Consider the following 22,196-nt stretch of genomic DNA (forward strand, 5'->3'; position numbering starts at 1 on the left):
ACTCTCTTTTCCTTTTTTAAAAGAAATATGTAAACTTTTAGGGGTTGACCAAGTGTAAGGACAACAAATATGCTAGCATAGAAACATGTGGAGCTGTTAATGTCGCCATACCTGTAATACAAACACTACCAATGCTACTGTCATGCGTAACTTCTCCTGCTGCGGTGCCCTGCCTGCCCTTCCCTCTGAATTGGTGTGGTCCAGACATAAAGCAGATATGAGTTTCCGCCTTTCTTCTTCCCAGTTCTCTTGAAGTTCTCTATCCACAAAGTGTGGCTGTGACAGTTTTCTGAATGGCTCTCATGGTCACACTGAAAACTCTCAAGAAGCAGTTCACACTCTGTAGACTTGGTTCAGTGTGCAAGCCTATGCATTCTGTTAGAGAACTCATGGATGACGTGTTCAGGGTGTATAAAAGCCAGAAAATTATTATCTGAGCTTCCTGTGACCTCTTGGGCCTTTTATGGCTGTCTCACTTCATAGAAATAAAATACAGGTGACGATTAAAATCAACTCACTTTCCCAAAGCCACATGGCAGTGTTAAAAGCAGGACTGAGTTCTTGGGGTCTCTGCTTCACAGATAGCCCAACCAACACTGCCCCTCCTCCATGATGGGTGTGGGAGGGAGGGTTTAGTCATATGGTTACCTTTAAATAGCTTCCTAATTTGTGTTAACATTTCTAAGATACTGTAGCGCCAAACACGACAGACAGGTCTATTGTTGAAGCAAACAATGCATGCTTAACAATCATAATAAACCACTACTTCACAAGCATTGCCATTTCATTTCTGGTGGGAAACCAAGACAGCTTAGCTTTTTACCCATAGATAAAAGCCAATTTTAGGGATCCAAATGAATACAGTGGGAGTGAGGTTGATTAGGAACACAATTTTAAAATAGGGTTTTAAAGTCTTCAATACAGAGAATCAAAGGGGGATTTCCTAGTTACGCAGCTAGGACAAGACAGCGATCTGTCTACAAAGAAATTAAGAGGCCAGATATTAACAACATGTTTCCAGGGCACTTTAGAAACTATTCATGTCATTTGCTTCTAAAAATGCTTTTCCCACTACACTTCCAGGCCCGTGCACGGTGGTAGCTTGCAGAAAACAATAAGCATTGACCAAATTGTTATAATTATATCTGGTGAATAACCCCAGAATAAAACAATCACTTTGAAGCCCATTTTCCATACTAAAGGGCTTTGTGGTTCAGAAGGGAGGAGGTGAGGCCCCTGCCTCAGGGTGACTCTCCTGAAAAACTGTGGGCTGTCCAGGGGAGCCCAAATTGCCTCAGCTTCATGAAGAAATGGACTCAGAGGCCCAAGGAGGCCCCTCTCTCCGCCTTTGCGGATTCTTCAGGCCCAGGGCTGGGCAGAGCGGCCGTGAAGTGGAGGAAGGTGTGAGCTGGCTGTGGCTGAGCGCAGCGCTCGGGGTAACAGATGTCCCCACGTGAACGCCAGACCACCAGCAAGGCCGTGGGATAAGGGCGGAGAAAAAACCCTTCAGTAAGAGGGAAAATGAAAAATTTAACGCAGACATTTAAAATGTACGAACAAACAGATAAATGAGAGAGTCAAATTACTCACACACAAGGGGATTCCTCACATCACAGAAGGATCGTGGGGTCCCTCTAAATAGCCTCTTTTTAAGAGGCTTCTGAAGAGTTTGTTTACAAATTTAAAAACACTTAAGAGGAAAACTAAAAGCTGGAGTGTTTCTGGATGCTGCTTTTCATGAATCACTGAAAAATTATGATAAAGCAAATCTGAGATAAGAATACATAAGCTATTTCCTACGTGGTTTAAAATGTTTCGTTTGATGGCAGGGGAATCTAGACTCTTGGACTGACTGCTTTGATAAACGCCAGCAGTCTCAGGCAGGGCACGGAGCTAGGATGGAGCTGACTCTTCCACTCAGCGCCTCCACAAAGCGGGTGGATGGACAGGATGGTGTTGGTAAGAAGAGAGTGGGCTTTCTCAGCTTGGTCATTCCTCATGTTCGCGCCTTGATCCTCCATTTCCCTGGAATGAGTAACATTGAAGCTTTGCTATACTCAAGGCAAAGGGCTGGTGTGGGACCCAGGAAGGTGAAATCTCTACAGCCAGCCAGACAGAGAGCAGCATCCCAAGTGAGCAAGTGGGTGTACAGCTCCCAGGATGCCAAACAATGGGGCTATGCCCTGAGCCTACAGCTGAGGGGAAAATGCAGCAAACCTAGGCTCGCTAGGAAAAAGGACCTTGTGGGTTCAGTACACAGAGCCTTACATAACAGGATCAAACACTCAATGAGATTTATCTGTTATGTCATATCAGTGAGCCCCACAGAGGACCACCAAAATTACTGCGAGTTTTCATTCTTGATTCCTTGAGGGCAGAATTCTAAAATCATAAGAAAATCCTTAATTACTGAAGTACATGTTTATAGGAAAGTAGCTGAGTCTGGAAAATGAGACTGAAAACAGGTGTTAGGACTAAATGCATGCTGTAAGAATAAAAATTTAACTGCTTGCTTTAAGTTGGTAAATGAAAACACTTGGCAAGAAACAAAACGTTAAATAGAGCGTTTGCCTTCATACCCACCCTAAACTCTAAGGATCCCTATGCCTGTGTAATTATTCAGCAAGCAATTATAAGCACGGTTCATTGGTGGCTACAGAGGTGAACCAGACCTGGTTCTTGTCGCCAAGGAGTCAACAGTTTGCTGTGTTGAGAAGAATACTAGACTCCTAGATTGCTGGTGAAAATACAGGCCATTTGCCTGTTTGTTCCCAAAATTACATTCTTGACCTTTTATGGAATCAGGGAGCCCTGGAATGCCACAGCAAAAGCAGCAGCAGCAGCAGAACAAACTTCGTCTTCCTCCTCGTCTATGGGAACTCCGTTTGTAAGGCCTCCTCCCTATTAACTTTGACCCAAGGTTAGAGCCCGAACTACTAGAGAGAAATTTCCAAATTTTACAAACTTGAACTAAATCTAATTTCTAATGTTGGTGCTAAAAATGGCTTGCAGAAAGCTGTCTTGTTTAACCTAGTGATTCTCAAACCCAGGGCTGTCTTCTCTCCATTCCTTGCCCTGTCCCAGCCCGGAGGTCAGCAGAATGCCTTTTGAAAGAGGAACAGGCTGAGCTAGACGGGGCTGCCCTGGACTAACAGGTTTCTTATTGTTGTTTGCTATGTTTTGAAAGTTTTTCAAAAGATTATGTGGGATTATGTGGAAAAGAGAAAACAACTTCACAGGCATTCCTCTTCCATAGCATTTATTGAATTCCATGGCAATCCTCATTGTGGGTCAGGTTCTTAAGCAGAGAGGCTGTGTCTGTCTGTCTTTGTGGCCCCAGAAGTACCCAGCATATGCCCGAACTAGCAGGGGCTCCAACAAGTTGGTGGAGTTGTGGAAACTCCAGAGGATGGTAGCATTTAGGACATGGCAGGAAGACCCTTCAGCAAGAGAGGTTCATAAACAGCACCTTTGTTTACCGAGTAATTGTAATAAAGCCTGACCTCAGCCTCCTCCTCAGCTACTGCCAAGAGCAAAGAAAACATCTCAGAAGTGGTGTTCTATTTTGATTTTGAACTCGGGCCCTCTGGCTATCAGGTGCCACAGCATCCCCAGGAAGGAGAGAGGGAAGAACATTATCAGCCAGCCCAGAGATATCTACGCTTCTTCACCCTGACTCATCCTCTAAATTCCACTTCAGAAGGAAATGCCTTCAAATCATAGGTACAAGGTTCTTGAGAATTCTGAAGATTTTCGAGGTGGATGAAACCCATTTTTGGTGACATTAGAGTCTCAGGTTGTTCAGGTGGGTCTGAGCCTATATTCACTGCTAGAGCAAGCAGTTGTGCTGTGCAGCTCTTACGGTTTATAGGGGGAGGAGGGGGAGAGGGAATCATGAGTAGCTAGAATTTTAATACAATTCCGATGCCTACATTACTAAAAAATGCCAGCAATGCAGGTGGAGAGGTCAAGAGCCTCCCGAGACACCATCAGTGCTCCCGACTGTATCACTCGTACCTTAGCTTGTATGATAATTAGTCCACACAGGGCCAGGAAAGCCAGAGACAAAGGGCACCTTAACGTGAGCCCTCTACTCATGTTTGACCTCTTGCTAGTGCTTTTCAGCTCTTTGAGTTTTCTTTGGGGCCTCAAAATGCTCCAAAAAACAGCTTCAAAACAGAGCACATCTCAGTCCACCAACTTTCTTTAACATGTGGTAGGGGTTCCTGAGGCCACTGGAGAAACTGCTACCAGGGGACAGGCAGAAATCCAAGTGGAACTGGCAGCCACTACCTGGCATAGGACCATGGAAAGAAAGGCCTGTGCAACACTGTTATTATATCCATTATATAACCTTCCCTGTGACAGCACATTATTCAGAGAGGACGGACATACTTGTTCTTGTTAATACATATTCGTTCTCAAAATATGGCAGAATGTACCCGCAAGCAATGTGTGCCATACACAACATTCTCAGCTCGCTTTTATTTTCTTGGACCTCTGGAAAATATTAAAAGAATGTTTCATGATGCCTCTCGGGAGAGAGGGCACATGCCATATGTCCTCGTTCAGCAGGAGCAGAATATTAACACTTTTTGGAGCAATCTGGTGTTTAGACTCTCAAGGTTCGTACAATGAGACTCAAGATGTGAACACGTGTAAGATGAACACAATCCAAACTAGAAAGAAATAAATTAATTCTGGACGGAGAAATGAGAAATTTCTATTGTGGGGAGGACCACTGCTGTTGGACTAAGATGCCATGGTGATCCACGTATTAGCTAGGAGAAACAGCAAATGGACCATGGCCGCCCAGCCAGACTCAACAGATGATGAAAACTGGCAAATAACCAGATACCCTACAGTGGAAGGGCATGGCAATCTGCTAAAAATGGCATTTTCTCCTATAGTGGAAATAAAGTTAAAGAGGGTTGGATTTCCTATCAGTAAAAGTATAAATGAAATGTAAAATTATATAAACACATGCACACATACTCCATTCATTACCTTAGGAATGGCTTTCCTGATTTAATTTCTGTCTTCTTTGTACAGGAACAAATGTGGTGTGTGTGACTGGCTCAGCTAAGCCACATTCTCATGGGAGACTCCTTGCTGGAGGCAGTGGAGTAGAGTGGTCACAGGCATGGATTTTAGAGCTGGGCTCAGACCTATGCTTTGCTAAGTACTTACTAGCTGAGCGACCTTGGGCATTTAACTTCTCCAGGCTTTCCTTGTATAAAATGGAGACAATACTGACATTATGGGATTATCATGGTAAATAAATGAAATGTAAGTGAAGGACCTTGTATATAGTTTATGTTTAGTAAACAGTGGTTGTTCCTGCTTTTGGAGGTGTAAGGCCCAAGAAAATAATGTGAAATTTCTATATTTGGCAGTAAAGCAACAAATAGTCAAGTGGGATAATGAGGGGAAGAGAGGAGGTTGGGTGGCCTAGCGGCATCAACTAGGGGATTTTCAAGCTACTTATTACTCATGCCCCTCCCTCACAAAGAGTGGCTGCTATGGTGGGTTACTGTTACTGTTGGGAATATCTTGGCCTAACTGGTACATTGGGGTGGAGCAGATTTTGAGATCCACTGCTTGAGGGTAGCTTAATGAGAGTTCCACTACCTTAGTCAGGGAAGCACCTTCCGAAGAATGGCAAAGGGTGCGGGGACCCTCATGGTATCTGAGGCCCTGTGTAGACGTCCAGCTGTAATGTGGCATGAATCTGTGCTTCCAAATCAAAGCTCTTAGAGAAGAACACTTCTGGATCTTGCAGGCTAATGCTTCTGGTCCAAGGCATCCTCTCTGAGAGGCAGTGTGGAGCTTAGCAGCATCATTCTCACACAGTGTTGATGAACTAGTAGGGCACACAGCCCCACAGGGGCCAAAGACGAGTAACAGAGAGGGTGCAGGCCCAGGCCAGCCCCCAGGAAGCCAGCAGACACACAGCCTCCAGGAAGGAGGCAAGGTCCCCCTGACTTGTCAATACTTTGCTCACCCAGCTCTGAGAAGAAGTTGCTGGCTGACTGGGTCCCCTTAAAGCAAGCTATTCAAGAAGTGAATCCCAACTCTAACGCTGGGTTTAGGGTTTGAGGCAGCCTTAATCTGGGTTGTAACTTTGCTAGTTGTCAGTTCTCCATCTAGTAGCCACCAGCTACTGTTATTGATTAGGTATCAAGATCCCAGGGATAAAATTTTCACTCTAAACCCTTCCCCTTGGCCCACAAGAGTACCTGGCTCATTCATTTTAAAACATTTTAACGTATTAAATACCATTTTTGTTGGGATCAATACATATGCATCTTAAAGCTTTTCAAAGTTATTATACTTAATTTTATGAAAGTACATGTTAGAGATATATGACAGGAACATTCTGACCTCTACAAAATGTCTCAGGAAAGTGTAGAAAAAACTACGCAATGTTTTTTTTAAAACAAAATAAAAGGACTTACCTGAAAGATCTGGCAAAGCTTCGCTGAGTACATTAAAAAGAAAAAATCAAAGTCCTTAATTTATAGATTGTCCCCAGGAATCACTACATTTTTCAAATCTGTTGTTAAGTGGGCTTTTCTTTTTTGAAAATTTTTTTACATCTGGGGTTAAGACATTAACCTATTCCATATGTGCCACAGACTGCAAATAAAGACACAGTCTTGGAAAATAATGCCAAATGTTTCCTTTAAAGTTCAATGCAAACGATATCTTTCTCACCTTTCTACACATTCCTTGACAACAGCAAAATTTCCATCTCCTATTGTCCTTCCGACTTTATATCGTTCTGTTATTGTCGCTGGAATCTGGAAGCCTTCCTCTGACACTTCTGAAAGAATCATTAGTACAATTTTATTGGTAGAAAAGAGAACACAGATGTTGCACAAAGGAGACTTTTAGAAGTGTCATCTAATCGACTGGAACTGATTCAGAATCAATATGTCATTTTCCGTACAGTGAGGCCAGCCGCCCCTGCTGACATTGTATACTCAACAGTTTTTACAAAAGACAAATGATAAACCGAAAGGAAATGTAAAACGTATGCGGTCTACTCCCACCTACGTAAGAGCAACTGATGCTTTCTGTTGCAGTGGGGATTCTGAGGAGGAAGTTTTGTTCTTTTTATTTCATGCCAATTTGATCCATAGAGTTTACTGAAGACCCACTGTGTACAGAGAAATGACCCTCTTAGGTATGGCTCAGAAGGAAAATGCAGCTCGTAAGGGTTTCTGGGCTGCCTGACACTGTGCAAGCATGAAAAATGCCTGCTGTTTGGACCCTTAGCGTTACTACATCCTGAAATGGAGATCTCCGTAAAATTCCTTATGAACTAAGCTCTGATTGCCACCCCTCCCCAGCATCAATGAGCAGATTTTAGACAAATGTTCTCACCAGCAACCTGTGTAGCAGATGTTGAGTTAAAATTGCAATACCTATTATGTCTGTGAACAGAGCAGTTTTGTAGTTTCAATTATGTTAGTGCCACTAACACAACGCATTTTCCCTCTTAAAATGCATTTTGAAATATTTTACAAATGCCTAATAATGCTTTAAATATCTAAGGCCGTAAAACTAAATAAGCCACACTTAGGTCACATAAATATAGTGGATAACCTTTAACATCTTAGGGGTGTAAAAAGCCTTTTATAGCTGGGCTCTAAAATTTACATGCTTTAAAGTTGTAAATCCTGGCTTTCCCTCAGGCAATCTGAATACAAAATGTGATGGAAGCCCAGTGTGCTTTCTAAATGCACTCCTTTTCTGACCTTTAACCATAAACTGAGACTAAACACATCTTCTCAAAATAAAATTAAAACCTTGGGTGGCGAATGGGCCTTCTTGGTGTTTTTCATATTCTCCTTTAGTCTGAATTGTTGGGAACGGCAAATGGAAACGCACGGTGCTCAGACATCTGCTTTAGGACCCTTATTCTGGTTTTGTGATAGTGCCCCATCTGCGACTCTGGATTCTAGAGCGGAGGACATTCTGGAAAGTGTTGCATAAACGTAGGACATTTGCTGCTGTACTTTTGCCCTTGGTATTTATGCAACCTCTTCACCTCTATATGGGTGACATTGTACTCTTAACCCACTAGAAGTGAGCTCAGTGGTCTCCAGAATAAAATGAGAGCTGGAACCAATTACTCCCCACCCTCCCTCGCCACTTCACCCCCAAAGAAGCCACAATTTTGCCTCTGTTTGAAGGACTCAGCCTGGGGACTTTTGTCCACTCCATGGTTATTAGCGGAGATGGTTGGAGAAGTTTCAAATCCACTGCAAAGCTCTGAATTTACAAAACATCTCTCGGATGACACGGTCTTAAGGCTCTTTACTACATGGATAATAAAAGTAACCATTCTTGGCTGAGGGACAAGTCTGACTTCAGATGGGAAATGGAAGGAAGTACTTCCATCTTTTCTTCCAGTGGAGCATAACTGAGGCGTCTATCTGGAGCACATGGCTTGGGGTATTTTTCCTGATAAAATGTATCACTTAGGCTTTTGGCTAAGAAGGCTTAGCCAAAAGCTTAATCAAGAACCATTTCATTTCATTAGGTAAATATAACACATTGGAACAAAAGAGACTTCTAGACGGCGAATTTCATACTTCTGAAAATACAAAAAAAGTTTGATATTGCATGGTAGTCAGGAAATACTTCTTGGGTAAGTCACATATCTCACGCAACATAATAAAAGTGCTTCCCCCAAAAGGTACTTTTTTGGAAAATAAAATCATATCATTTAAAACAAAAAGGACATTCTTCAACAGTGGCTTGATCATACCAAATTTTATGCTTTTCTAAATACTTTCCCATAATTGATGTGAGCCTGATAACAAGCCCCAGGGAGGAAATAGCCATGTATTACAATCTTCATTTTACAGAAGACGAACTAAGATGCAAAGAACCGAAGAAGCTTATCCAAAACAATCCAGTGAGTTAGCAAAAAGGTCAGTTCTGGAATCCAGGTCATTTAACCACATCACAGAGAAATTCTAAAGTGAATTAGCTTAAAGTATAAAGAATATTTTTGCAATCACCATCAATTAGATCTTTTTGTAAAGCAGCATTTTCACATGTTGAGTGCACTTAAGTTCAAGTACATCTGGGGGGCTCTAATAGTCAATCAAGAGAGTAAATTGTCTTTAATATTCTGAAAGTGAACAGAATTTAGGAAAACAAAGGCAGCAATTACTCCTTTTTATTTCCAAAGAGGGCAACAGCTGGCCTTCTTAGGATACTTACACCCTCAGAGGATGTGAAATGTCTCCAAATTAGGCTAACTCCCTCCTCCTGTTCCCACAGAGTAGACTCTGATCCCCAGTGGGAGGCTTATTCAATTCTATCCCCTTGGTATGGCCCTAATGAGCTGCTTCAGGCTTGTCTATTCATTCTGCTTGAGAAGTTACAGTTTCCTGGAGTAAATTTAGCCAACCCGTCCTCTGCCCCCTGAACAAGCTGAGCCTTCTCCTCATACACCAAGCCCCAAGCTCACCACCTTCTCCAGGTCCGTCGTTCTCGTCCATTGAGCTGCAGACTTTGGTGGACGCAAGTGAAGTAGAAGAGCCGCCATGTTGAGAGCTCTGTAAGGGAACAGAAACAGAGAATAAAAATACTTGGTCAGAGGGCCGGAGTCTCCGGGTGCTATGCCCAGCCCAGAATCTCGGGAGATAACTGCACCCACTACCTGGGAGGATTTGGTCTTAACACTCGGAAGGGAGGTTCTTAGACTATTCAATTAGGACTACCTCTCCCTCCCACTCTTTTAACCAATAATAGATGGCATTAACTACGTCAGGCTAATCCTTGTCAAATTTGGATGTTCCACGACTTTTTATTCCTTTTTCTCAAAATTAGCATCCTTTAGCTCGCTGTTTAGGTTTGTCAGATTTTAGGCATCTCACCTCACTTTTCCACAGTCTATCTGCAAACAGGCCTTAGATACCGCGCCATTCTGATCTCATCCAATATTTTTTCTACTCTTACCATAGAAAAAAGAATTCCTCTTCAGTTTGTTTTTATGGAATAGCCTAAAAAAAAATATTCAGCCTTACCACATCCTTGGAGAAAGGTTAAAGAGTGGGTTTGTTAATTCCACTTTGAGATAAAGAAACAAGCACTAAGCAGGTTATCCATATGTTAAATATTACATAATAAGTCTGAGGCAAAGACAGGAATAAAAGCCTAAGCTTGGTGATACCCTTGTATTTTTAGCATATTTTGATCCAAGACTCATGAGAGCAAACAGGGTAACAACTATATTACAAAGCTCAGAGGATGAAACAATGCCAAATATTTAATACTATGATCAGTCATGGGGTAGTACTTTAACAATGAATCTTTCCATTTCTGCATCTATTCCTTGAGAAAACAATTTGCACATTTCAATGCTATTTCTAAATAGTGAACACAGCTTGTCCTAAAAGATCTTCCTTCTGTTTCCCTGGGTTTATCCACTTGGTTGGCCTGATGGGAGCAGGAGGCGGTGAGGGGGCGGCATTGGCTCATGGTGCCGGCTGTCTGTGGAGCAGAGAGAAGGGAAAGAGCATCTGTAGTTGAATTAATAATGAAGAGGTGGCGAGAAGCAAAGTTGACCTATTTTTCCTCTGCTTACCTGTCTCCCTTCAACCTCCTCCCCATTCCATCCAGCCTTAATGTGTACAAAGCAAGAGGAGAGAGAAGTTTTACATAATTTCATTATGCCCAACAGTATCTTGCATAGGAAATTCAAAGGTTTTAGTTTTCACCAAAGATTAATTAAAATGATTAATATAGTTAGGGAAATGCTACTTAAATCACTGCAGGGCCATTTGAGTCAACTGCCATAGGACACTTTCCTGGGTGTGGCTAAGATGAGTATTTTCCATTGGATGAGTTCATCAAAGCTGACAACAGTTGACACAATTGGAATAAAAGTAAAATTCATAGCAGTGATGCATCTGTTTTCTTATAGGATATTCTAGAAGTTTTGTGAATACTCTAGTATACCCCTGAATGTGACAGTTTGTCCACAAAAACTATGTGCTCTTTATTTTCCAAAATCATAAGAATCCCCCATCAATCAGCCTGGTGACTGGAGCTGTTTTTCTGTCTTCTCTCATCGAGGCTCCCTTTGTGACCAGCAGTCCACATTTGTCCTATGTCAGCCTAGAAAGAGAGGTTCAGATTGTGACCTTGAAACAGAGTTTTTCTTGGTGTGACACTAACTATGTAGTCATAACCAGCTCTGTTGAAGGTACTGTAAATGTATGAGCTATGCTCTGCTGACTTTTACGGATTTTTGTCTGTCTGTGAAAATCTTGTATTTATAATATTGGAATACAAGGCTGAGACAGGCAGATTTATGATGTCAGTGTCTGGAGAAAATAAACATTAACATTACCACATTTGAGGGGAAGGTTGCATGTTTTCCAGAACAGTGAGATCTTTTATCCCCCATGTCATTGCTTTTGCTGTAGAAATAATGATATTCCAAGCAGAAAAGCAGTAAGAAAATATCTAAAATGTAGACCTCTCTTCTGGGCTTTTTGATCCTTGAATCTCTTCCAGCAGCATGGCAAATGGTGTTTAAAAATGTCGACACATTTTGGTTTGGAGTGGCAGGTGCTGTCTTGTCATATGGTGTTTTAAATTTTAGAATACAAAGACATTCTTTCATCAAGCACCCGAATTAATAGACTAGTAGCGTGTTTCCCAGCAAAGATATCCACAATTTATGTACTCAGTTCCAAAAGCTTGTTCTTTTAATAAGAACGTCAGATACTCAATACAGAACTCTGACTCAAAGTATATGAAAACATCTTTTAAACTGTAATGTTCTATCTACTTGCTGGATATTATTCACTAAACACCTTTATTAACTAATGAATTGCACTTTCAACAGTGCCACCAAAAGTCTGATGCCCTGAATGCTTGCCACAACACCAGCTGTGTTTTCTCCGCCTTATGAACAGAAACCCGGCAAAGTTTATAGGCTCTGGTTAAAAAAAAAAGCAGGGTTAACACAAGTTTGCTTATGTTTAAAATTGCTTATTTTCAATTTAGGTTTAAAAACATACCCCAAGTCATTTCAAATTTCAGGGTGTCTGAGTGTAACAAACAATTTTAAGAGAAAAGCTTATTTAATTACAAATAGAGTACTCTGAAAATGGAAAGTCTTCATTTTATTTATTACACTCAAATAGAGTAAAATAAATGTTCTAGATTTCTAATGCCCAAAGAAGATAGTTAACATTATACACTTTTCCAAGACAACAACCATTCATGGATTCAAAGAACTTCAGGGACTGGAATGGACCTTAAATATTACTTATTCCATACTACTTCCATCCAGAGACCAAATTCCCACTATAAACATCCCAGCTATGTGGTCAGATGGCCTCTGTCCAAACTCCTCCAGTTCTGAACACATTACTTCCCGAGGCTATGAGGCAAAGAAAGGGCCTCCTTAAGTTAAGTTGAAATGATGCCCCATGTACGTTTTCCATTTGTTTGTCTTAGGTCTCACCTCTGGAGCCACTGAGTACAGTTCTAATCCATTTCTCATATGACAGTGCTTCAGATATCTGGAAATAGCTACTCGGCCCCTTGTGTGTCTTCTCTTTTTCAATTTGAACATTCCCAGTTTCTTTGGTTGTTCATCATGTCACAGGGCTCCATGACCTTCACCCTCCTGTGGACACACTCCAGTTGTCAATATCTCTTGTTAATTCTGGTGCTCAAAACAAGTGCAATAGTCTAAGTGTACCCTGACCAGCACAGAGCACAGAAGGATAGAGCTTTCTTCCTTGTGAACAGAATATTAATATACTTCAAGAGCATTCTGGCTTATTGATAGCACGGTAACTTTCCAGCCTTGCACTGAGCTCATAGTTATGTCAAGTCTCCCTATTCTGTATTTGGGAGTTTGGTATTTCAAATCAAGTCTAAAACTTCTCATTTATTCATGTTAAATGTCATATTTATTACCTCATATCCTGCCAGCCTGTTATTTTTTGGATTCTGATTTTGTCACCTAACACTTCTGCTCTCTCTCCCAGTTGAAGTAATTCAGTAATGGGCATAGCTCTTTGTGTATGCTTGTTACTAACCCTAAATACACTAACTTAGATGGTGATGGAAGATTTTTATTACTGTTCATAAGTCTGATTGAAGGATTTTGAAAATAGTAAAGGGAAAATGTGTAAATTCTTGTTCTTTAGAATTAATCCAATGAGATTAATCAGCCTTTAATTATGACCAACAGAAGCTAAAAAGCTCACTTATTTTTGCATGCTTATAAATGAAATCAATTTACTTATTTGGTTTTTCTGAGCAGATAAACCATTTTAGAGTATCCATGATGATAAGATTTTGTGTTTGCTTCAGTCAGTCTGCTAATTCCAAGGCATCTGGGTATACAGTACAAAACATACAGTTATTTTAGAATTTAATGCAATTAGCTGCTCTAAGAGATACTGTGACATTGGAAATGTCATCACCTCCCAGCAGATTTAATGGGAACCAGGCGGGCAGGTTGCCGGCACCTGGATGCTTTTATGGCACACCTTCATAAAAGCATTTCCCTAAGAAAGAACACATCCTAAGTGTAGCTATTTAGCTTGGAATCACATAACAGATGGAGAACATATCACACTTTCCAAGTAAGTGAGAAAGCTGACATAACAGCTCTAACCACATTTTACCAAGATGTATCTGATGACTACGGAATAAAAAATGGTTCATTTTAAATATAAATGGTATGAGTTATTCCTGTCATGTGTATTAATGGTGTCTCTCAGCTGGAGTCCACACTAAATAAAGACTTAGAAAATGTCCAATTGATCCAATGGATCTAACCAAGCTAGAAAACTCCTACCAGATAACTTTAGCTTTGGCTGGATAATAGTATTACTTCCACCTCACATTTTGTCTTGGCATACAGTTATTACTTTGTTAATACTGATTTGGAAAATGGTAAAAAGGGTTTAGAAATCAACTTTATAAAGGAAACACAACCAATAAATATTTAACAAACTCAAACAGTTGTCTTGGTGATCTTGACTTGAAGTCTACAGAATCTCTATAAATGCCCTCATGTTACAAAATTAAATCATAATCTTGCTGTAGAGAGCTTGAAATCCACGGGATTCTATGTGTATACAGAAAAACCAGACATTTATTTATTTTCTAAGTAGATATAGAATACTAAGTTAGTGATATTAATCTGCAATAACTAATAAGGCTCCATTATTTGAAACAAGGCACAGAGGGAACTCCTTTTTCCAAATTACTTTGTCTGCTTTCTTCATAGATTATTTAGCCTAAATAGAGTCTATGATATAGGCGATCAAGTGCGTAACTAAGAATGAATACTGAAAAACGTAAAATATTATCATAAAGATTTGGTCAAAGTTTTTAAAAGACTGGAGAACTGTCATTAATGAAATTGGTTTGCTTAGAGGAAGAAAAAGTGAAAATGGGAACATTGACATTCAGTCTATGTTAGTAAAGCCACAGGAGCCAAGATTTCAAAAACAAATGTATTTGGTTACAACTTTGTCACATTAGGCAGTCTTCTTTGCCTCTACCATCCAGTTGCTATACTCCCTTAGGCCAAGATCTATAAATTCAGAGTCTGAACTATTTGTCTTGAAGAGACTGAGGGGAAGTGGGGCACAATGTCTACTCTTATGAATTACCCTTCATGAAATCATAGGTTGGAAGGGGACCAGGAAGTCATCTAGTTTACCCCCAAGAGATAAAATAATGATGCCCTTCATGGTTTACTCCTCAAATGGGATTCCCAACCAGTGATGAAGGGAGCTCACTACTCTTCCAGGACCCTGCTACATTTTATTTTAAACTCTATTATATGAAGAAAGTATAAACACAATTTGGCATTTTATAAATTTGTAAACATTCCTTCCAGTTGTATCATTGCTTTGGGCATTGATTACATTTAGGTTATCATGAAAATAATAAAGAGAACTAATTAAAGCAACCTATATTTTTAAGGTTAAAATGAACCTATTAAAAATGTTAGATTTAAAATCAGAACTTTGGACTTCTATAATAACTTTAATGTAAAATATTTTTTCTAACTAGGCCAGTAGATTTTCTTTTCTCCCAGATTATGGATTTTTGTCCCAAATTAAAGTTGGAGAATCAAGTATTCTATTATCATAATTATTTATTTTATTGTGTATCTGCTTATTTTACATATTTATTTTTTCAGTGCTTTTACAGTAACTGGCACACACACACACATATGCATATACACATGTACATTTTTCCCCCCTGCAAATTAGATGACCTTGGGAAAAATGCCTTCAAGTCCAGGACACAGCTCGTATATTTAAATAATGCATGTTAATTTCTTTTTTCAACCAGTTGCCTATTTGTCTGACAAATTCATCCTTAAGGAAACCCCAAGAGGAAAGCGTATTAACGATTTTAATGTAACCAACTGAAATAAAATTCTTCATCAAATAGTCTTATTTTGTTGTTATCATTGTTATTTTAGACATTAGGAGTCACGTGGTGCCATTCTGCAGTATCTCAAATATCACTTGCTGATGCTAATTACATCACAAGAATGCCATAAATATAATGACGAAAGTAACCCTTATCCGACATGGTCATTTCAATGTCAACATCTACTTACCAAGTTTTCTGAAAGAAACTCACTGAACAACACACGTGGTTTTTTCTGTTTATTGTATAGTCATTCTAAGGTGGTGAGTGTCACAAAGTTAACTTTTAGAGGAAGAATATGGTCCAGTGTGAAACACAAGGTACAACATTTTACAAAAAAACAAAAGCACAAAGTGATGGAACTTTCAAAATTGTGTAGTTCAATGGAACATTTCCTTGTTTAGCTCTATAAAACTCTGCTGATGGCCTATACTGATGGACTTTAAAACATAATGCTGTTTGAAACATTTTAACATCAAATGCTCTTAAGAGATGAATACACATCCAAGCAACTCAAATTGTAAGCAGAAATTAGGTCAACCTGTTTATAAAAATTTTATCCGAATTTACAATATTCATAACGTATTTCAATGAAAGTAAAAAGTCCTTAGAACAAATAAACTCCATTCCTTGCTTGTTGGTGAATATAAACTCAAAAAACACATCACAAGAAAATTAACTTTCATAATTCTTTGCCTACAACCTTTCAGATACCCACTATCTTGGCTTCAAAAACATTTTGTGGCCATATATAATAAAAACACCCAAGTATTACATGCATCATGTATACTAGTTGGAATTTATCCATCATCTTTACTAAAACGAACCACATTTTAAAGACACTATATATCATGCACTCATAAAAATTATAGCTAGGGCCTCAGATTTCCTATCTTTTCCACATGCGTCACAGGCACAAAATTACAAATATTTTCAACTGACAGTATAACAAACTGCTTCAGGCAATTGGTACATTGAATTCGCTATATCTCTAATTTTCACACTGTACTTCTATGGAATTTCTCAATCAGATACAGCTGTCACTAACAAGCAGAATTAGAGACGCTAGCAAGGCTAATGCAAATACACATAAATGGGCAAATGTATGCATATATGGTAAATTCATTCCATGAACATTTTCAAGTGTGTATATATTTATATAGATATACACACACATATAACAAGTATAGTAAGGTTACTACTGAAAACATGTCAACAGTTTAGAATAGCGTTTTGAAAGAACATACAAAATTACCTTATAGGTTATCTGGCTTTGTCATTAAACTTACTTCAAATCAAATATAGTCTGGATTCTCTTCCATTTATGCTTCAATATAATACTCAACTACTCACAACTCTGTAAATCAGTATTCCATTTTTTAGTGAACACTGGTTGACAATCATTACATGTCATCAATACGCACACATTAGAGAAACATTAGTGATACTATTAAATCATTTTAACAATTGAATATTAAGACATAACAATATAAACATTAATGTGTGCTTATACTTAATACTTAAACACAATATTTATCTCAATTTCAAATTTTTCATTTATCTGGATTCCAATTTTTTAAAAAAATAAATCAGCATGTCTGATTATTTGGAACCATTTTGTCATACTAGTTAAGCGAACTACTTTTGAACTTAAACATGCCCCAACTAATAGGTCATATCTTAATATGACCTATTATAATTTAGGACATGAAGGCTTTACATGAAATTCCACAAGAGCCAGTAACTTATAAGGCTGTGTCACAAATACCATACTTTACTATTCATGGTCTACAAACATATACAAATACATAAGCACATCCACATACACACTGAGCCCTGCAAATTTACATAAACACCCACATACCTGTATAGATATATGGCCACATATGAAAAGTTTAGTAGTCCAATAGCTAAAATACATGGAATTATTTTATTATTTTTCAGGAATATTAGTCTACATTTTCATTCATTAGTATTAAGAAATCTGGGTTTTAGACTTTGTTGCTTTTAAAAGAAAAAAAAAAAGAACCCAATCATGTATAAATCTGCAGTGGATGCAACCAAAATATCCCTACTGGCTAACACAGGGAACACATATAGTACATAAATGCTGGTTCAGAAGGTTTTTAGAAGATACCACTTGATCTTTTAGTATTTAGATGAGCCAATATAAGAACACAGGAATGTGTACAGATGGGTAAACCTGATACTTCTTAAAAGCCTATGACAGTATAGAAACACTGTGGATTTTTTCCCCCACTTAATTGATTAAGCAAGACAAGAAATAAAGCATGTGGCTTTCAGAACCAGTCTTCTGAGTTCACACTGACCTTCACACTTGATATACTATTAGGTTTTTGCATTTCTAAAATGCTGAGAGCAGTGAAATATTTATCATATCTTTTTCTATAACGTCTAAGGAAAAAAGGTGAGTGCAAATGAAAAAGTATCAAACTTTTAACTAGAGCACAATGTCTTCACAGCACATTTAAGGTTTAACATAAGGACAAAAATCCATGGCTTTTGCTGGAGTTCTTTCCCGTTCAATGGAACACTTTTAAAATTCAGTGTCTAATTTTTCAAAAAACTTCTATAAGTAAGTTTTAAGTGTCTTTAAATCATCAATTTGGTTCCATCAATGAGCTGAAAAGTTCTGGTTTGTAGCTAAGGATTTTTTTATTTCTACTTTAGTATAATGGAATTACGTTCTGCATAGAAAGAGATTTCAAAGTCTATAAATGGTGTGCTATTTCAATCTCTGAGGGACTTTAGTTTCAAAAGTAAATGATATATATCGCCCCATGAACAGTCCTTTAATAAAAGTCATATGTTCAAAAGATTAAATGCTGTGGAATAGCATTTCCCTTGGAACTGCTTGAATGGAAAGTTGGCCATGATATCTATCGGCAATTAGTACAAGTCCAGTTTCTTTTTTCCGTGTCTAAACAAAGCCATGGGTTTCATATCAATTGGTAATATCTGCCACTTATCCAGAACAAATAGCATTTATCAGACCTCTCTAAGCAGTAGTTGTCCGTAAGATTGACAGCGCAGAGAAGTTAAAATTATTGGAATTTATTTTAGTTCTGGACCATCTGACCCCACCAGATTTAAGTTAACTGTTCCACTGCTTTCAATGCATTTTTGACAGTTCAGTCAAAGACATACTAATCTTTTATGGACTCAATTGTATGAAGTAACGTATTTTACGAAGACATAACTAGAACAGACACCACCACAGGCAACTTCACAGATGTTTACTGTTTCAGCTAAAACAAAGCAGTCTTTTGATCTCAGCAGGAGCCTCTGTTCATTTCTATTGGGAACAGTTTTAAAACCTTAAGTCTGGAACAGGTATTATTATGAATTGTTCTTTCAAGATGGAATGGTTCAGTTTGTGGTTCTCGAATAACCTGCCAGAGAAGTGTCTTTCTCTCCAACAGACAGGATAATGAGGCACTAATTACTATAAGCCTAAGTTTTCAAATGCTGTTAGAGTGCCTGGACTTTTTTTTCTTCTTTTGGAAGGAATATTTTATTCACTTGGAAAGTGAGATGGTAACATATGTAACTATAAACCAGATGGTAAAATTTGATAGTTGAGCAATTTATCAAGGAGATAAATTGATAACATTTAAAACAGTATATGACAACTGAATTTCTCTCCATCTTGAATCAAACATTTTGTTTTTAAATTCAATTTTCAAGTAAAATTTGAAAAAGACTCAAGTAAAAGCCTCCAAATGGCATAAAATACATTTTTAATTTATCACCTACTGAGATATGTCAAGTCTGTAGAAAATAAAAATCATGCTTCACAAGTCTTAAATTGTTAGTGTTTGAACTAGTAAAACTAAGTGATCACTAGGATATGGCTAAATACAACAGACCATACACATTAACTTTTAACATTCAGATTTTAAAATAATCATTTTATGTTTAAGCAAAGCTGACTATAATTTTTTAAAAAGAGGACTAGAAGAGCAGAATTAGTAGGTTAATGTTTAAAAATGGGTTATAATCATAGACTTACTTGGTTTAACACAAAAGGAGTTTTGCATATGAAAATTTCCAAAACATCAGCAAGATTCAGGATTTATCAAAATGGAGATTTGGATATTTTGGGCCTGATTTATATAGCACTATGTAAGAGAATTCTGCTTTTCAAATTGATTTTTTGGAAGAAGTCCAGACATGATTTTTTTAGGTCTGTGTGCTAAAAAAAAAAAGAAAAGAAAAAGATTTCTGGCTTTAGCTTTTACATATTTGAAAAATTACATATATGGCTATAGGGAGGAATTGTATAATTTATAGCAAAGCCACTGAACAAGTTCTTCATGTTGGTATATAGTTTAAGCTATAATCATGCTGTTTCCAATAAAAGATATTTAAAAAATAAAATTTACTTGACAACAGAAACAAGGAAAGTTCTTAATATCTAACATCAGAGTCTTCGTGAGATGTGTCCCTGACATGAGAGTTTTTCCTCCAATATGTTAACCCACAAAATGACAAGTAGCTTTGTCCACTGTCTAGAAAGAAAGAAAAATCTACTTGAATATTTTTATTATTTTGTAGTACCTTCAAAAAATCAGCAATCCAAATTTTAAAAAGAATACAACTTTAAGAAAAAATATGCCTGCTAATGACATTTTAATCTGCTTAACCAAAAGTATAGAAACATTGTATCTATGTGACTACTTATGATTAAAATGAAAACTCCATCTACAGAAATTATGACTCTGTATTGCTACATCATTAGCATGTTCTTATACTCAATATTGGGTCCATGTATGAAATTCACCTAGAGCCAGGCCTCGCACAAAAATCTCAGCAACTAAGCAAGTTTGTGTTCAAGCTCCCTGATCAAATCAATGTAGGAGATCTAAAAAAAAAATCTCCTTCAAGGATTAACATCATGAATATAAAATGCCTGTATATTTACTCTTCTTTGATTTGGGCTTCATAATTTCAAGGTATGCAAAACTCTTTTGTGTATTTTGCTGTTAGATTTTTGCTTAGGAAATGTGAAACCTTCACGCAATCACAAACCATATACATTGCTCCATTGTTTCTTTTACACTGAGTCTCCTACTGAATCCAAATCATCCGAAGAGAGGGGGCGATACAGGTCCTGTAAGATGAAGGGCGGTATAGATTTGTTTACTTGGCTTTCTTGGGTGCCCTGTGGCTCTCTTAGGAGTGGAGCAACACTGAATGAGCATCCTTGGTTTGTAATGTCATTGGACCTTTTGGAGTTACCAAATTTGAACAGGAGGAAAGACTGTAATTGAGAAACCATCTACATAGACACAGTGGTGCTTATTTTGCCTTATTGGCTTTATCTGCTTATGAGCTTTTGCCTTCTTTCCTGTTCAGTTGAGTTTTATAGTCCCTGAGGTCTGTCAATGCCAACTCTGCTACTATGTATCCACGCAATTCTTCCTTGAGTATTTCCTTCTCATTCTGGGTGCAAGAGGGATGTGCTTACCTTACAAAATAATTTATTAGGAGCCCCAGCTGGCATTCAGCAAATTCTGGTCCCAGAGCCGCAAGTCAAGTGTTGCATTTTCACATCACATAAGCCCAATAAACACTGCCTTTTCAAAATTTTATGTTTGGAAGACAGAAAGAATGCAAATTTGATCTCCCCACTCCCTTCCCAAAGCTCTTCCCAGTTCCCCAACCACTCACCCATCACCAACCTCTTCTTTACTCCACCCCTTTCTGCTAGGAGATCTCTCTGTTGGTAGCCAGGCAACCAGCTCAGATCTGCAGAGAGTGTCTAGAATCCTGGCTTCTTTTCTAATTTGTACCACCCACTCCTCACATCATCTGACTGATCAGATAATCTACAAAGTCAGCGATGTGGGAGTATAATGGGGCGCTTCATTCAACCTACACAACACAACACATTTCTTCCTCATGTATTAAGAAAGGGGCCCCCAAAAAGTTCATGGATGGACAAGATCCTCCGACACCTGCTTCTGTGACCCGTCAAAAGCTTCTAGACAGCAACTTAAATAACAGTGTTTTGGAAAAAGAGGGAGGTTGCTTGGTCCATTGCCACTAATACTTTTATAAAGAAAAACATCTGGCATTCAGACTCTTATTGCATATGACTATTCGAAAATACCAAAAGAGATAATATAAAAATGTGATTTTAAGGTAAGGGAAAAAAGCTGATTAAATCATCATAATTAATAAAAATAAAACTATAAATTTTTGTTATTTGTAAAGAAAGCAGTCAAATGTCTCAACATTCCATTTAAAACCCCCCCACAACTTATGTTCCTGTGTTTTAAAATGAGGTAGGAAGCGTGAGTGTGTGTGTGTGTGCGCGGGCGCATGCGTGTTGGGGGGGGGACAGCCAACTCATTTTCCTGGCCATGTTGCTAAGCAACACAGAAGGAAAAATAGAAGTAGCTACTGTTTTCCAATTTGCAATAAAAAGAGTTAATTTATTCTTTGAAGTGTCTTCTTTTAGCACTTGCCATCTTTCACTTATTTCAGTATTTCCTGCATAGGAGTATAGCCAACCATTTGAGAGGAACATTAACCAAATTTGAAACAGGATCAGTTTTTAGAGGAATTCTAGGCCGATTTTAACTGGGAGGGCTTCTTTGATGCAACTGCCTCCACACCAAGATGAAAGCTCCTCTTGCTGAAGCAGCTGGGAGTGTCTCCACACAATGACATGGTACATGGATGGAGGATGTTCATTTATGGTCTAAATTCAAAAGCCG

General features: G+C 38.4%; 1 protein-coding gene across 7 annotated transcripts in view; it reads right to left on the minus strand.

The window, feature by feature from the left end:
• DCLK1 (doublecortin like kinase 1) overlaps positions 1-22,196 on the minus strand; it is a 318,321-nt gene that overhangs the window by 51,736 nt on the left and 244,389 nt on the right. For 4 of the 7 annotated variants that reach the window (XM_044777292.2, XM_044777293.2, XM_044777294.2 and 1 more), the window contains 2 exons: positions 9,494-9,578; positions 6,718-6,826 (listed from right to left, as the gene is read on the minus strand). In XM_044777292.2, the coding sequence (XP_044633227.1) occupies positions 6,718-6,826; positions 9,494-9,578 (194 nt within the window). Of the gene's footprint in view, positions 1-6,717; positions 6,827-9,490; positions 9,579-15,676; positions 20,585-22,196 lie in introns of those variants that run through there. The other 3 variants (XM_044777291.2, XM_070520527.1, XM_044777295.2) reach the window with 2 other exon arrangements.

The sequence above is a fragment of the Equus asinus genome, chromosome 11, assembly GCF_041296235.1.
Source record: "Equus asinus isolate D_3611 breed Donkey chromosome 11, EquAss-T2T_v2, whole genome shotgun sequence".
NCBI classification, from domain to species: Eukaryota; Metazoa; Chordata; class Mammalia; order Perissodactyla; family Equidae; genus Equus; species Equus asinus.